At 36.5% G+C, this 18528-nt stretch overlaps 1 protein-coding gene across 2 annotated transcripts in view; it reads right to left on the bottom strand.

Annotated features, from left to right (window-relative positions):
* inhbb (inhibin subunit beta B) overlaps nt 1–17457 on the bottom strand; it is a 60379-nt gene extending 42922 nt beyond the window's left edge. The window contains exons 1-2 of one of the 2 annotated variants that reach the window (XM_061918622.1): nt 16971–17457; nt 10488–10785 (exon numbers count right to left, since the gene is read on the bottom strand). In XM_061918622.1, coding sequence (XP_061774606.1) covers nt 10488–10785; nt 16971–17054 — 382 coding nt within the window. In that variant the 5' untranslated portion in view covers nt 17055–17457. Of the gene's footprint in view, nt 1–10487; nt 11068–16970 lie in introns of those variants that run through there. The other variant, XM_061918621.1, reaches the window with a different exon arrangement.
* Nucleotides 17458–18528: the final 1071 nt, after the last annotated feature.

The following is an 18528-nucleotide window of genomic DNA, read 5'->3' as shown; positions in this document are numbered from 1 at the left end:
ACCACAGTCAAAACTTGTATAAACACTTTGCTGTAACATAAAATTTTTGCTTATTGAGTAATCGATCAATACTTTGAGGAATATGACACAATGTCTGCAACAGGAAGCACAAAACAAACATTAGAAACCTCTACTAATTAAAATGGAAGACGCTATACATATTTAAACACTCAAATAAAAACAGTGATATGGTTCTTAAAAATCCATAACAATATTTAATACTTCTTTTGCCAAGAAAGTATATTGTGTGTCTATTTATTTTAAATAAAAAATTGTTGAAATATTTAATCAGTGTAGGGCTGTAGCTATTGATTATTTTAGTAATATATTATATAACATATACATATGAATTGTATTTATATATATATATATAGGTGGCGACTTGTCCAGGGTGTACGCAGCCTTCCGCCCGATTGTAGCTGAGATAGGCGCCAGCGCCCCCCGCGACCCCTAAAGGGAATAAGCGGTAAAAAATGGATGGATGGATGGATGGATATATACATACATTAGGGGTGTAACGGTACACAAAAATTTCGGTTCTGTACGTACCCCGGTTTAGAAGTCACGGTTCGGTTCATTTTCGGCACAGTAAGAAAACAACAAAATATACATTTTTTGGTTATTTATTTACCAAATTTGTAAACAATGGATTGATCCTTTTAACATTGGGAACACTATAATAATTCTGCCCACGTTAATCCACATTAAAATGCCTCAAATTGTTGCTTAGATGAAATAAAATGACACAACTTTTCTTCTACATATAAAAAGTGCAACATTAAACAGTTTCAAGTCAAGTCATCATGCTTAATTTATTACAGCATTGGGGAAACCTGTAGTGGATTTTTTATTATGTAAATGTTATATTTGTATGAACATGTGATAGCAGGGACCCTGCCATTCAAAACTAGGCTGCTACATTACTAATGATTAATGTTACTATTGCTGAAAAAAATAGTACACTAGCCATAGGAGTTCATGTAGGCTTTATGATGCACTTACATTATTATATACACTATCAGAGACAGAAACTCTTCATTTAAGATAATGTCCTTTTTTTGCTGCTTCAACACTCCTCAATTAACACTGTCCGTAACACACACACACACACACACACACACACACACACACACACACACACACACACCGCAAAATGAGCTAACATTACGCTAAAAGCTAACTAGCCTTCACCTAAAGCCAGGACTGCGAGTGAGCTGAGTTTGTTTCTAGAAGGTCAACGGGCTCATAGTGATGTTTAGAAAGTAGTTGACTTGGAAGTGTTTAGTATAACTTGGGGAGAGTCCGTTGCTCCCCTGCTACACGCCTATCTGCTCGACGCTGAAGCGCTGACTAGATGCGCTCTGAATACGCACTGCTGATTGCCTTGTTATCGCTACTGTTGTAACCAATCAGATGGTTGTGTGGGAGGGACAATGCAGGGTGTTGTGCAGGAGACGGAGGCAGAATGGAGCGGAGCAGGTTGTTAAGACTTTAGCATAGGCGGCTACTTCATATGTTCGTGTGGAACTCGTTCGGTACTCCTCCGTACCGAACCAGAACCCCTATACCGAAACAATTCAATACAAATACATGTACCGTTACACCCCTAATATACATACAATTATACATATATGTATGTACATGTATATACATATACATACATACACATACTGTAAATACATATATATTTTTTTTTTGTAAGCATTAAATGCGATCAAAAGTCAACCTATAGGAGCCGTGCAATTCTGCCTATAAAGCACATAAAAAATCATCCAAACAACTCAATCAAGATTTTGTATACATGATGTAAGTATATATGTAATGTATGTAGTAACGGGGACATTTATAATAACATTGAATAATTTTATCATTTTAAGCAAACGTGGCGCATTAATATCAAAAAAAGCATCTCAACGTTTGCTTTTTTTTTCAACATCACTGATTATTACTCACTCCAGACTTCATGAGAGCCAACACATTTAATAAAACATCACTTACCGTACAATATCTGCTGTCATTAGGATGCCAATTGAAATAATTGTGGTATATTACCATTTAGATGAAGAATGACTCATAATCCTTGCGAGGAAAAGGGGAGTGGAACCAAGCGTTGTTTCGTGTCGTTTTTCGCCTTTACCGGGTCTAAATTGGATGCCAAAGTTGACCAACTCGTCGTCCTCATCCTTCTACTTTCCAGGTGAGAGGCGTGATTTATGAAAGAGAATAAACTTCCAAGAACATTGAAGCGAGAAAGCAGCTGACCAGTCGATATCGTCAACGTAGGCACACACACGCTCGTGATCATGGCGCCGCTATAAATAGTTTGTCCGCGTTAACGCTTATAATAACAATATCACTAACACTTGGTTAATATTCAAGTCAAGAAATGTAAATGCGGTATTGTTGGCGATTTTTTTGTTTTTTATTGTTTTTTATTGGCGGATTAGAGGACTTCTTATTGACTCTATTGTAAGCAGACTTTTATTTACATTTATTTACAAGTCCCATCCATCCATTTTTTACCGCTTATTACCTCTGGGATCGCGGGGGGCGCTGGTGCCTATCTCAGCTACAATCGGTCGGAAGGCGGTGTACACCCTGGACAAGTCGCCACCTCATCGCAGTTATTTACGAGTTATAATACTTTTTTTTTTTAAACAACATCAACATTCGTCGTCATGTCTTTCATTATGATTGTGAACAATAGGCAAAAAAAATGTAAAAGTGCAGTTCGCCTTCAACTTTTCTGAAGCACTGCATTTTTCACACTGATATAAAAATGTCCACTGTGGAGGACACTACTTCTCATAAAGTAAAAGTTGAGAGGGACAATGGATGTTCTCGCACAATTCTTTGCACCAAAAAAACATGTTTGTAGTAATAAATGTGATAAGAACATTTTAGCAATAGGGTTGCATTTAATTACAGTAAGTGTGTTTATCTAAAACATTCCAGTCATTTCATTTTATACACCATGACATTTTTACGTCTTTTTTGGGGGACATATACCACAATAATATCCTACTGTGGCGTGAGATTTTGATATTGTTACATCCTTAATATATATATATATATATATATATATATATATATCTATATATAGATATGTATATATATATATATATATATATATATATATATATATATATATATATATATATATATATATATAGATATAGATATATGTATATATATATATATATAGATATATATATATATGTATATGTATATGTCTATATATATATATATATATCTATATATATATATATATATGTATATATAGATATATATATAGATATATATATATATATATATGCATGCCCCAAACACTAAATATATTCTAACATTTGATAAAGTCAAATACAAATAAGGCAACAAGAAAAGTAAGTAACCTACACATTTTTTTGCAAAATAAATCTGTACAGCAGATATTGGCATCTACATACATCCATCCATCCATTGTCTACCGCTTGTCCCGTTCGGGGTCGTGGGGGGGAGCTGGAACATACCTCAGCTGCATTCGGGCGGAAGGCGGCGTACACCCTGGACAAGTCGTCATCTCATCGCAGGGCCAACACAGATAGACAGACAACATTCACACTCACATTCACACACTAGGGACCATTTAGTGTTGCCAATCAACCTATCCCCAGGTGCAGGAAGCCGGAGTACCCGGAGGTAACCCACGTAGTCACGGGGAGAACAAGCAAACTCCACACAGAAAAGATCCCGAGTGCAGGATCAAACCCAGGACCTTCGTATTGTGAGGCACACACACTAATCCCTCTCCCACCGTGCTGCCCTTGGCATCTACATCAACAAAATGATTTGCCTGAGTGGCTGGACATGATAGGTTAAAAAAAATACAAAATATAAAATAAAAAAATTAATACAAAATGGGGGCGCCCCAGAGGCCAGATTGTGGTCTCTCATCAGGTTTTGGACACTCCATGCGGACCGCATTGCATCAGTTTTTATTAAGTACACTCGTTAAACGATTATTCGAAGCAATTGATTTCAAATCAAAGTGTTTCTCCTACTGAATTAAGCGATTATTATGCACACTCATTAAAACGATTAATCAAAACAATTGATTTTAAATCAAAGTGTTTCTCCAATTGAATTAAGCGATTATTATGTACCCTCATTAAACGATTAATCAAAGCAATTGATCATAAATCAAAGTGTCGTTGCCTTGCTATTTCAGTGTGTAAGTACTTTTTGAGCACATTCAACAACACTGTGATAACGACAACAATTAAATTAAATGTTCATATCCTTACATTTCTGGCACCAGGTCTTTTGTATTTAATCAACGGACACACTTTATGGTGTCAAAATAGGCATAAAAGGTATAACATTCTTTATTTAAAAAAAAACAAACAGACTTTTATAGAGTCCTTTGTTTGAATCTAAGCTTTTTTCTAATGGAAGTAGGGTTGTACGGTATACCATAGGGGTGTTGGAAAAAATCGATTCAAATACGAATCGAATCGAATACGTTGTGCGATTCAGAATCGATTCTCATTTTTAAAAAATCGATTAAAAAAAAAAAATATATATATATATATATTTTTTTTTTTTTTTTTTTTTTTTTTTAAATCAATGCAACAAAACAATACACAGCAATACCATAACAATGCAATCCAATTCCAAAAACAAACCTGACCCAGCAACACTCAGAACTGCGACACGACACAGAACAAAAAGTAGTGAAACAAAAATGAATATTATCAACATCAGTATCAATATTAGTTAGAATTTCAGCATAGCAGTGATTAAAAATCCCTCAGTGACATTATCATTACACATTTATAAAAACAATAAAAAAGAACAATAGTGTCACAGTGGCTTACACTTGCATCGCATCTCATAAGCTTGACAACACACTGTGTCCAATGTTTTCACAAAGAAAAATAAGTCATATTTTTGGTTCGTTTAATAGTTAAAACAAATTTACATTATTGCAATCAGTTGATAAAACATTGTCCTTTACAATTATAAAAGTTTTTTTTTTTTAATCTTCTACTCTGCTAGCATGTCAGCAGGCTGGGGTAGATCCTGCTGAAATCCTATGTATTGAATGAATACAAAATCGTTTTGAATCGGAAAAATATCGTTTTTGAATCGAGAATCGAATCGAAAAAAATCGATATATTATCGAATCGTGACCCCAAGAATCGATATTGAATCGAAACTTGGGACACCCAAAGATTCACAACCCTAATATACCAGTATTAGTATAATACCGCGATACGATACTAATGAATCATATTCGGTACTATATCGCCTCTGAAAAGTCACTAGTCCCCCACCCCCTTGGTCCCCGCCGTCGTCACGTCATATCATTTCTGGATTACAAGCTGACGAGCATGTTCGGCAGCGCACAATCACAGAGTACTTACAAACAGACACAGTGTGTAGACAGAAAAGGTAGAACAAACGTATTTTTGGCTTAAAAAACTAACGATAAAGGTGACGCTATAACACTGCAACACCCTCAGAAAGAGGTGCTTTAAGACATGGCTAGCTAGCTAGCGGCAAACGTCTAGCTGCAGTCGACAGTGTTTTAGCTACTTCTAAATCACTAATCCTCGCCTTCATGGCGAGAAAGAGGAATAACTAAACATGTTTCACTACACACCGTAGCTTATGGCGTCAAAATGTAAACAAACGACATGGGTGGATCTACACCTAACATCCACTGTAATGATACAAGTACGAGCGTGTATCTAGTCGATACTACTATGATTACATCGATATTTTGGCATCACAACATCTTCTTTCATTTAAAAAAAAATATATATACTTTGTTTATAAACTCAGGAAATACATCCCTGGACACTTGAGGACTTTGAATATGACTATCTATGATCCTGTGACTACTTGGTATTGGCATGATTTGTGGTTTGATTGATTGATTTAAACTTTTATTAGAAGATTGCAAAGGATGAGAATACATTATATGAAACAATGCAGTTTGCACTAGAGATGCGCGGTTTGCGGTCGGGCGGGTGACATGACGAAAAAATTGATTTTAATTAGATTCGGGCGGGTGGCGGTTGAACCATCCGGATATATTTGATATACATGTTCTGGGATCGATATCCTTTACCATTCAAAGAGCCATTTAAGACCCGTGTCACAAAGCAAAGAAGACAATAGGAGACGCTAATATTCTCTAGAATGACTGCCGGCAGTCACCCAGTTAATAAGTATTAGGGCGTGCTATGAAGCCATTGGCTTTGTCGCCTTCTACAACATGTACGATCTGCTCGTCAGTCCAGCAACATGTTGTGTGTGGCTTCCGCAGCAACACGCACACGACTGCAAGGCATACTGGGTGACACAGAGTACACTAATGGTTGTGATATAAACAATTTTAACACTCTTAGTAATATGTGCCACGCTGTGAAGCCACACCAAACAAGATTGACAAACACATTTCGGGAGAACATCCTCCCAGTAACACAACATAAACACAACACAACAAATACCCAGAATCCTTTGTATCCATGACTTTTCCTGACTATTTTCTACACCCCGCTAGCAGCGGGCGGTTGCGGTTCTGATAAAATGTTGGTTCGGGTGGATGACGACTTTGGTGATGCGGTTGCGGATGATATAATTGCCTATCCGCGCATCTCTAGTTTGCACAGTACAGTACATATTCCGTACAATTGACCACTAAATGGTAACTTTTTTTTTTCAACTTGTTTAAGTCGGGGTCCACGTTAATCAATTCATAGTATCATCCAAAACTAATGTAAAGCACCCAAACAACAGAAGAATAAGTGATTATTAAATTTTTACAGAAGTATAAATAGAACATGTTGAAAGAAAAGGTAAGCAGATATTAACAGTAAATGAACAAGTAGACTAATAGTTAATTTTCTACCTTAATAATGTTGACAAAATAATAGAATATTAAATAACACAATATGTTACTGCGTACGTCAGCACCTAAATAAGGAGCCTTTGTTTGTTTACTAACTAATAAAAGACAAGTTGTCTTGTATGTTGACTATTTATTTTATTTAAGGACAAACTTGCAATAAAAAACGTATGTTTAATGTACCCTAAGATTTTTTGTTCAAATAAAGCCAATATGTCAAATTTTTTTTGTGGTCCCCTTTATTTAGAAAAGTACCGAAAAGTATCAAAATACATTTTTGGTATCGGGACAACATCAAATGGAAGTATTTTTTTTGGTAATGGAAATAATCCATTAATCGTCGCAACCCGAGAACACGACCATAGCCATACAAACACAGTTGGCCTCTCTCTTATCCAAAAGTTTACCTTCGGCTACTTAAGCCAGTGGTTCTCAAATGGGGGTACGTGTACCCCGGGGGGTACTTGAAGGTTTGCCAAGGGGTATGTGAGATTTTTTTTTAAAATATTCTAAAAATAGCAGCCATTCAAAAACTCTTTATAAATATATTTATTGAATAATAATTCAACAAAATATGAATATAAGTTCATAAACTGTGAAAAGAAATGCAACAATGCAATATTCAGTGTTGATAGCTAGATTTTTGTGGAAATGTTCCATAAATATTGATGTTAAACATTTCTTTTTTTGTGGATCTCTATTACAATCCCCGAAGAGGGCACTTTAAGTTGATGATTACTTCTATGTGTAGAAATCTTTATTTATAATTGAATCACTTGTTTATTTTTCAACAAGTTTTTAGTTATTTTTATATCTTTTTTTCCAAATAGTTTAAGAAAGACCACTAGAAATGAGCAATATTTTGCACTGTTATACAATTTAATAAATCAGAAACTGATGACATAGTGCTGTATTTTACTTCTTTATCTATTTTTTTTCAACCCAAAATGCTTTGTTCTGATTAGGGGGTACTTGAATTAAAAAAATGTTCACAGGGGTTACATCACTGAAAAAAGGTTGAGAACCACAGTGTTACTGCATGCATCAGCAGCTAAATTAGGAGCCTTTGTTAGTTAATAACTAAAAAAAGACAAGTTGTCTTGTATGTTGACTATTTAATTTATTTAAGGACAAACTTGCAATAGAAAACATATGTTTAAAGGCATGCACCTGGGGATAGATTGATTGGCAACACTAAATTGGCCCTAGTGTGTGAATGTGAGTGTGAATGTTGTCTGTCTATCTGTGTTGGCCCTGCGATAAGGTGGCGACTTGTCCGGGGTGTACCCCGCCTTCCGCCCGATTGTAGCTGAGATAGGCACCAGCGCCCCCCGCGACCCCAAAAGGGAATAAGCGGTAAAAAATGGATGGATGGATGTTTAAAGGCCTACTGAAACCCACTACTACCCACCACACAGTCTGATAGTTTATATATCAATGATGAAATATTAACATTGCAACACATGCCAATACGGCCTTTTTAGTTTACTAAATTACAATTTTAAATTTTCAGGGAGTTTCGTCTTGAAAACGTCGTGTAATGATGACGTGTACGCAAGACGTAACGGGTTTTTAGGAAGTATGAGCGCTGCGCACACACACAGCTAAAAGTCGTCTGCTTTAACGACATAATTACACAGTATTTTGGAGATCTGTGTTGCTGAATCTTTTGCAATTTGTTCAATTAATATTGGAGAAGTGAAAGTAGAAAGATGGAGTTGGGAAGCTTTAGCCTTGAGCCACACAAACACACGGTGATTCCTTGTTTAAAATTCCTAGAGGTGAAACTTTACTGTGGATCAGAGCGCGGTCAAGCAAACATGAATCATGACGGAATCTCAACCAGCTGGTTTCGGTGAGAAAATTGTGGTAAAAAGTCGCTTCTTACCGAAGAAAAGCTGAGCTTGCCCTGTCCCTAAAGCTGCCGTCGACTTCCCTCAGACACTGGCATCAAGACACCCATGGACGTACACCTCCGACTATCAGGTACTATTTAACTCACTAAAACACTAGCAACACAATAGAAAGATAAGTGATTTCCCAGAATTATCCTAGTAAATGTCTCTAAAAACATCGGAATCCGTCCCAATGCAATCGTTTTTTGTTTTTTCTGAATAGCACTTTTTGTTGGAGGCTCCCATTAAAAACAATGTGAGGATGTGAGGAGCCATCATCATGTGACGTCATCGTCTGCGACTTCCGGTAGAAGCAGGGCTTTTCTCTTAGCACCGAAAGATGCAAACTTTATCGTGGATGTTCTCTACTAAATCCTTTCAGCAAGAATATGGCAATATCGCGAAATGACCGAGTATGACACATAAAATGGACCTGCTATCCCCGTATGAATGAGAAAATCTCATTTCAGTAGGCCTTTAAAGTCCAAGCTTACATGACACTCAAATTTTTACTGCATACCTTTGGTAAGTGCCGGGGTGAGAAGAGGTTTTTAATTAATTAGCGCCCCGGCGGCAATTCAAGGAAATACGGTAATCGATTAATCGTTGCAGCCCGAGTACACGCGATAGCCATACAAACACAGTTAGCCTCTCCATCCATCCATCCATTTTCTACTGTTATTCCCTTTTGGGCTGGCGGTGGGCGCTGTCGCCTATCTCAGTTACAATCGGGCGGAAGGCGGTGTACACCCTGGACAAGTCGCCACCGCATCGCAGTTAGCCTTTCTCTTCTCCAAAAGTTTACCTTCGGCTACTTAAGTCAATGGTTCTCAAATGGGGGTACTTCAAGGTGTGCCAAGGGGTACGTGAGATTTTTTTTTAAATATTCTAAAAATTACAACAATTCAAAAGCGGTAGAAATGGATGGATGTTTAATGTACCCTAAAAAATGTTGTTCAAATAAAGCCAATAATGCCATTTTTGTGGTCCCTTTATTGAAAAATAGTACCGAAAAGTATCGATATACATTTTTGGTATCGGCACAACACTAAATAAAAAGTATTTTTTTCTATGGGAAATTTTGATTTCCTTGAATTGCCGCAGGGCATATAGTATGCGCCTGCCTTGAATTACTGCAGGGTCAAACTTGCTTCCCAAAATAATTAGCGCATGCTTAGTATTACAATTAATAGCTATTCAGTAGGATTTAAGGTCCAGGCTTACATCACACTCAAATTTTTACTGCATACCTTTGGTAAGTACCGGAGTGAGAAGAGGTTTTAAAATAATTAGCGCATGCTTACTTTTACCGCATGCCCTTGGTAAGCGCAGGGGTGAGAAGAGGTTTTAAATTAATTAGCGCCCCGGCGGCAATTCAAGAAAATACGGTAATCGAATACGGTAACCGATTAATCGTAAAGCCCGCGTAAACGCGATAGCCATACAAACACAGTTAGCCTCTCCATCCATCCATCCATTTACTACCGCTTATTCCCTTTTGGGGTGGCGGGGGGCGCTGTCGCCTATTTCAGCTACAATCCCGCGGAAGGCGGCGTACACCCTGGACAAGTCGTCACCTCGTCGCAGTTAGCCTCTCTCTTATCCAAAAGTTTACCTTCGGCTAGGAAAGTATGCGGGAGAAAACGGCGTGCAGATGCGTCAAAGAGCGGATGGAGAGGACGTAAGAGAAAAGTTACCAGTGTCCGCGAAGCTGATGATCTCCGAGGTCTCCGCTCGCAGGTCGCCGCTGAAGGACGCCTGGCCGTCCAGAGCCGGGATCTCCACCCGGCCGTCCTCCCGCACTTTGCCGGCGTGCAGCCTCCGCAGCGCGGTGACCATGGCGGCCTTGGGGATGGGGTGCGTGATGTTGGGTCTGTCCCGCATCTGCAGCCGGTTGAGGATGTGCCGCTTCACCGCCTCCACGAAGTCCAGGTTGACGCGCTCCGACTGGAAGCCGCACGACGCGCATGTCGACTCCGCGGACGAGCTCTGCGTCTCCGAGCGCACCGACAGCAGGCAGAGGAGGAAGCACACCGTCATCTTCACCGGGCCAAAGGACCTCATATTCCGCCGATATCCTCCGGAGAGAGTCACTTGGAGATCAGAAAGTTGGAGAAGAATTTGGAAAAAAGTCCTCCTTTTCATTCAAACTTCGTCCTCAGTCCGGAAGGTAATTTGCGCGCCGGTAACCTGCGTCCTGCTGGCCTGGAAAGACGTGGCGTCCTGCGGGGAGATGTCTGCGACTCAGACTCCGACCTCCGTCTGCCGGATCCTCCACAAAACCTCCAAACTCCAAAGTTTTTTTTTTTTTTTTTTATAGGAGTCGGAACCACGTGGGGATTTCCACCAACTAGACGCAAGGATTAACGCAACCAACCACAAAAGACAACCCACACTTTCTTCTTTTTCTGCACATTTTAACACTAAAATCCTACTTTGGATAGAATCATGATAAATCATTTCATCACACTAAAAATAACGCTTGAAGTAAATCAAGTATTTAAAAATGAACATTTACACCAGTGGTTCTAAACCTTTTTTTCAGTGATGTACCCCCTGAACATGTTTTTAACTCAAGTACCTCCTAATCAGAACAAAACATTTTTGGTTGGAAAAAAAAAAGTAAAATACAGCACTATGTCATCAGTTTCTGATTTATTACATTGTATAACAGTGCAAAAATAATGGTCATTTGTAGTGGTCTTTTTTGAACTATTTGGTAAAAAAAGATATACAAATAACTAAAAACTTGTTGAAAAATAAACATGTGGTTCAATTATAAATAAAGACTTCTACACATAGAAGTAATCATCAACTTAAAGAGCCCTCTTTGGGGATTGTAATAGAGATCCACCTGGATTCATCAACTTCATTCTACACATTTCTTCACAAAACGGCAATATTTATGGAACATTTCCACAAAAAAATCTAGCTGTTAACACTGAATATTGCATTGTAGCATTTCTTTTCACACTTTATGGACTTATATTCATATTTTGTTGAATTATTATTCAATAAATATATTTAAAAGTAATTTTCTGTACTTTTCTAAATAAAGGGGACCACAAAAAATTGCATTATTGGCTTTATTTGAACAACATTTTTTAGGGTACATTAAACATCCATCCATCCATCCATTTCTACCGCTTTTTCCCTGTTGGGGTCGCGAGTGGCGCTGGCGCCTATCTCAGCTACAATCGGGCGGAAGGCGGGGTATGTTTCTTATTGCAAGTTTGTCCTTAAATGATTAAAATAGTCAACATACAAGACAACTTGTCTTTTATTAGTTAGTAAACTAACAAAGGCTCCTAATTTAGCTGCTGATGCATGCAGTAACACTGTGGTTCTCAACCTTTTCTCAGTGGCGTACCCCCTGTGGACATTTTTTTAATTCAAGTACCTTCTAATCAGAGCAAAGCATTTTTGGTTGAAAAAAAGAGATAAAGAAGTAAAATACAGCACTATGTCATCAGTTTCTTGCTCATTTGTAGTGGTCTTTCTTGAACTATTTGGGAAAAAAAGATATAAAAATAACAAAAAACTTGTGATTCAATTATAAATAAAGATTTCTACACATAGAAGTAATCATCTTCTTTGGGGATTTTAATAGAGATCCATCTGGATTCATGAACTTAATTCTAAACATTTCTTCACAACAAAATAAATCTTTAAACGTCAATATTTATGGAACATGTCCACAAAAAAATCTAGCTGTCATCACTGAATATTGCATTGTTGCATTTCTTTTCACAGTTTATGAACTTACATTCATATTTTGTTGAAGTACTATTCAATAAATATATTTATAAAAGATTTTTGAATTGAAAAATCTCAAGTAATAACAATAATAATGGATTAGATTTATATCCTGCTTTTCTATTACTAAATACTCAAAGCGTTCACAGAGAAGTGGGAACCCATCCTTAATTCACACCTGGTGGTGGTGAGCTACACATGCGCCACAGCTGCCTTGGGGTAGACTGACGGAAGTACCCCTTGGCATACCTTCAAGTACCCCCATTTGAGAACCACTGATTTACATCATGTACCACTGAAATTATGTGGGATGTGCATACAATAGACAAATCATTTTAGGGAAGAAATAAACAAAAGGTCAATGACGAGAATATAATACAGTCTTGTATTAATTGGTATTACACAACCACATATTTTAAATGACTATATAAATGTAATGGGATTATATCGAAAAACATATTTGCACTTTAGCAACACCGTGTGCAAAAACAACAACAACATGTAATTTGTATTTAATGAAAATGTAAGACAAATACTAAGTGTGTTCTTTTTCCTCTAAGCTATTATTTGCAAAACAGTTACAACCATCATTTTTGTAATACTGTATGATTTTTTTATTGAATATTTAAAACATATTTGTTGTACTTTTAAAAAAGATAATTAAGCTTAAATCAATTTACAAGTTACCCATTTGTATAATGTACATGGTGTCCCTAAACTGCACAAAAACATAACAAATACTTAAAAATTGTTTTACAGTATATTGTAATTACTTTGTTAATAATTATTTCTTTATTCGTTACATTCAACTGTTTTGTATAATACATATATATATATATATATATATATATATATATATATATATATATATATATATATATATACATATATACATATTCACTCACAATATAGTATATTTATATATATATATATATATATATATACATATATATATACATATTCACTCACAATATAGTATATTTATATATATATATATATATATATATATACGCCCTGCATGCGATGAGGTGGCGACTTGTCCAGGGTGTACACCGTCTTCCACCCAAATGCAGGTGGGATAGGTTCCAGGCATCCCCGCGAGAGACAAGCGGTAAAAAAATGGATGGATATGTATATATATTCCATATTATTGATTTTTTTTAACTTAACACATAATATGCATGCATAATGTGAATATGTAAATATATAATAATTAAATAAAAATGTGTAGACTTTAGAAACACCTCATACAATAACATTTTTTTTAATTGAATATACAGGACCCTTTAGATAAATACAAATTCTAATAGAAATATGGGTGTTTTTTTTATTATTTACATATTCTCATATTTTTGAAAAATATATATTTTTAAATATCAAAATAATATTTTTGTATGGATGTGTCACTTAACAAATAAATGTTACTTATTTGTATAAAGTATGCAAACTACATTATTTAGTTTTATAATTACTTGATGGCAATTTAAAAAATATATTTATTAGTTGTTTTTCATTGAAGGTTTTTGTTTATGTATTTCAAATGTCTATAATTCATGCCCATACTTCAAATGGGTGACTCTATTGTCAAATATAATTTGTGTCATATTTATTGAATGATATTAATTAAATCATACAGCTTCAGCAGAGAAATAAACTAGTAAAAATATTTCATACAATTAAAGTGATATTTCATTCGTGGATGAAACTGTTCAAAAATGTTATTTCCATTGTGTTGGTGTAAAATGTTGTTTCTGAGTCTTCAAATTCAGTGTTTCTTTGTTGAACATACAATGTGGACATACGGGGGGAATCATTACTATACAATTAATAAATAATAATCATATTTTCAAAAAAAGTAGTTTGATAAAAACATCAAATAATTATAAACTATATTACTTTTAAGAATAGAATAAAAATAGAATAGAAAGTACTGTATTGATCCTTGGGGGAAATTCATTCATTAATACATTTATTTTGTTCATATTTCATTTATCACAAATGCATGAATTATTTGTTTTCAATATTACGGATTTTTAAATAAAATATTAAAAATTATATTAATATAATATATGCATATTATACAGTATTTGCAGACTTTATTGTACTAGATTGTACATTTCTTTTGTATGACAGTTACACGTTTGGCGGCGACAATTAATGGACAACACTTCCATCTAGTGGTCATAAGTAGTCATTACAAATAACGGTGTTGTCTGCCATTACAATAACAAGGTGGAGCAATATTTTGGACAGACTGTGTTACAGGAAGCTGTGACGCTTAAAACGTTCATCCAAGCCCTTTAAAAAAAAATGGTTGAAGGTTCAAATACTGCAGCAGTTTGAAGGAAAAAAAACAAAATTGGGCACAATGAGAATATATTGTAATCTGCTTTCTGTCAAAATAACCTGATATTAATGAGGATTTCTCCTCTGTACCCAAAATTAAAAAAATCACAATATTAATTTGCTGAATCTTATCAAAAACAGTTTATTTAAATATTTTTTTAAAACACACATACTCAAAAAGTTTGTGATGTCATTGTCCTTTGCAGACACAAAGATTATTTGTATTATGTTGGATTTAGCTGGCTCTTCTTTATTGATAGCAGGACAAACAAACAAAATAAAGATTTGCAAACAAAAGTATTTGGATTTAAAATTTTAATAAGTAAAAACATTGTTGTGGTTTCAAATATTTGTTTGGTCACAAATAGGGTTTTTTTGGTCACAAAAAAAAGTGTTGGGTTATATTCGGAAGTGTCCCTAATAACGACATTACATACCCCGTTCTTTTTCTAGTAAGGATTGATCTAATGAATTACTTTTATGTACGTTACAACGCTGTTATTGAGATGTTCGATGTAATGTGCCGCGCTACTTTTGATGTGTTTGTATGTCAACAAGACAGCATCAGAAGGACAGCAAGGTCAATGCAGGAAAATGGCTTTTTACTAATGAAAACAACAACCAGCACCACACTAAAATTAACTTGACATTAAATAGAAGGCAACATCACACAGCAAACAACACAAAACCTGCAATGCAAGTGCAAGTACACACACACACACATACAAACTACCAGTGACGTGCGGTCAGGGGAGGCAGAGCCTCATCTGTGATCATGCAAAGAAATAAAACATATAATGATTAAATAATTGAAATTGTTAGTTTTTAATTTTCATTTAGCTTCACCAATTTGGATGATTTTTTTCTTCAAAATTTTTGCAATCCCTCGTAAACTTCTCTGTCTGCTATGCGGACAGAGCGCGTTCTTGTCTGGTGTGTTGCTGAGCGTTCAAAACGGCAGAGAAAAATGTCTGAGGTGAGGCAAACAGTTCTCGTGTCTCACGATAGGGGCGCTCATGAGCAGACACATATGGTGGCGTAAGCGAGTCAAGTGCCGCAGCGAGTTGCATGTCTTGTGTGTTGGTTGAGCCATCAAAACGGCAGAGAAAAAAGTCTGAGGTGAGGCAAACAGTTCTCGTGCCTCACGATAGGGGCGCTCATGATCCCAGACATACGGTGGCCTCAGCGGGGAAGTGCAGCAGCGACTTATTTTTTCCGTCTCGTGCACCCGACTATCAACAAGGATGACTACATTTCCGCACTTAAACAGTTTTCTAAAGTAGACTTTCAAGAGAAGCAGGAGATAATTACTAAAGAAAGACCAACGCCGGAGCTTAATGGTTTGTTTCAATCAGCAAGACGGAAAGTTACTCGCTTTTTCCAAACGGAGTGGTATACGTGAAAAGACTGGCTTTGTGGATGTTCTGCAAGAAACTGCCTTTTCTGTTTTCCTTGCCTTCTTTTTTCAACCTGTGGAACTGTGTGGAATCAGATGGGATTTTTTGACCTAAAGAATTTGCAAAGAAGCCTCACCAAACATGAGCGGTCGGCCGCTCATATTCAAAGCTAGATTGCGCTAAAATATTTGGGATGACGAGGATAGACTTGGCTTTGGATGAACAGCGGCGACTAAGGTAAAAGAGAACCGAGAGATTTTAAAAGATGTCATCAATGCGACCTGCTTCCTCGCCAAACAGCAGCTCGCATTTTGTGGAAATGATGAGAGTAGGAGCTCTGCAACTATGTTGAACTCATATAAGACTTTTAAAACTGAAGGAAGTCAAGGACTTATACCAGAAAGTGACGGCTATTTTTATCGTGAAGGACCAGCGCATGGACTTCATTTATAAGTAAAGGTAAGACGGCGATGACATTATTTTTGTTTCGTTTTAATATAATGCACATTTTGTGGGTGACAGTTTGTATGTGTAAAGAATGCAGAAATGAAACACAACCCGTAAAGTGCTGCCAATCAAATGGCAAATAATTTGCACAGAGCGCACACTGTATATTTGTAAATCTGATTCTGATTACGTCAGTGCCTCACCAGCTATCAACCTCACCGCACGTCACTGCACACTACTACTACTACTACTACTACTACGAGGAAATAATGAACAACAAATCAATGACTGAAGTGACAAGCTTGCATTTCTGCACATTAAATCTCTCTATTAACTAGCACTAACACAATCCAGTGAAAAGATTCAACAGAGCTGATAAACAGCTGTGTTAAAGGCCTACTAAAAAGAGATTTTCTCTTTTAAACAGGGATAGCAGGCCCATTCTATGTGTCATACTTGATCATTTCGCGATATTGCCATATTTTTGCTGAAAGGATTTAGTAGAGAACATCCACGATAAAGTCAGAATTTTCGGTGTTAAGAGAAAAGCCCTGCCTCTACCGGAAGTCGCAGACGATGATGTCACATGTTGATGGCTCCTCACATATTTACATTGATTTTAATGGGAGCCTCCAACAAACAGTGCTATTCGGACCGAGAAAACGACAATTTTCCCATTAATTTGAGCGAGGATGAAAGATTCGTGTTTGAGGATATTGATAGCGACGGACTAGAAAAACAAAAAAACAAAAAACAAAAACGCCATTGCATTGGGAAGGATTCCGATGTTTTTAGACACATTTACTAGGATAATTCTGGGAAATCCCTTATCTTTCTATTGTGTTGCTAGTCTTTTAGTGAGTTTAATATTACCTGATAGTCGGAGAAGTGTGTCCACTGGTGTGTTGACGCGCAGTGTCTCTGAGGGAAGTCACGAAGCGGCAGCAGGACGGAAGCTCCGCTGATATGCGGTAAGAAATGACTTTTTAACCACAATTTTCTCACCGAAACCTGCTGGTTGACATTTGGTCTGGATTCAGGTCTGCTTGACCGCGCTCTGATCCATAGTAAATTTTCATCTCCGGGAATTTTAAACAAGGAATCACCGTGTGTTTGTGTGGCTAAAAGCTAAAGCTTCCCAACTCCATCTTTCTACTTTGACTTCTCCAATATTAATTGAACAAATTGCAAAAGATTCAGCAACACAGATGTCCAAAATACTGTGTAATTATGCCGTTAAAGCAGACGACTTTTGGCTGAGTGTGTGCGTAGCGCTCATACTTCCTGAAACCCTGTGACGTCTTGCGTACACGTCATCATTACACGACGTTTCGAAGACGAAACTCCCGGGAAATTTAAAATATTATTTAGTAAACTAAAAAGGCCGTATTGGCATGTGTTGCAATGTTAATATTTCACCATTGACATATAAACTATCAGACTGTGTGGTCTGTAGTAGTGGGTTTCAGTAGGCCTTTAATGCTGCTTTGTTGCTTCTCTCTTGGTTGTAAAAAAAAATATCTGGTCACAAATTGTATTTTGTGCTACAAATCCAGTTTTCTGGTCACTTTAATGGGTATACTTTTTTTGGGGTTAGAATCCTTTTTTGTAATAGATCGATTTTTTTATTTATTTTACCAATCCTTTGATTACAATTTATTTAATTTTTTTTTACAAATCTTTTGGTTAACATTATTATATATATATTTTTTTACAAATTGTTGTCCATCCATTTTCTACCGCTTATTCCCTTTTGGGGTCGCGGGGGGCACTGGCGTCTATCTCAGCTACA

This window comes from Nerophis ophidion, linkage group LG13 (assembly GCF_033978795.1).
Source record: "Nerophis ophidion isolate RoL-2023_Sa linkage group LG13, RoL_Noph_v1.0, whole genome shotgun sequence".
NCBI classification, from domain to species: domain Eukaryota; kingdom Metazoa; phylum Chordata; class Actinopteri; order Syngnathiformes; family Syngnathidae; genus Nerophis; species Nerophis ophidion.
Note: the sequence above shows the minus strand (reverse complement) of the source record. Positions and strands in the feature narration are given on the sequence as shown.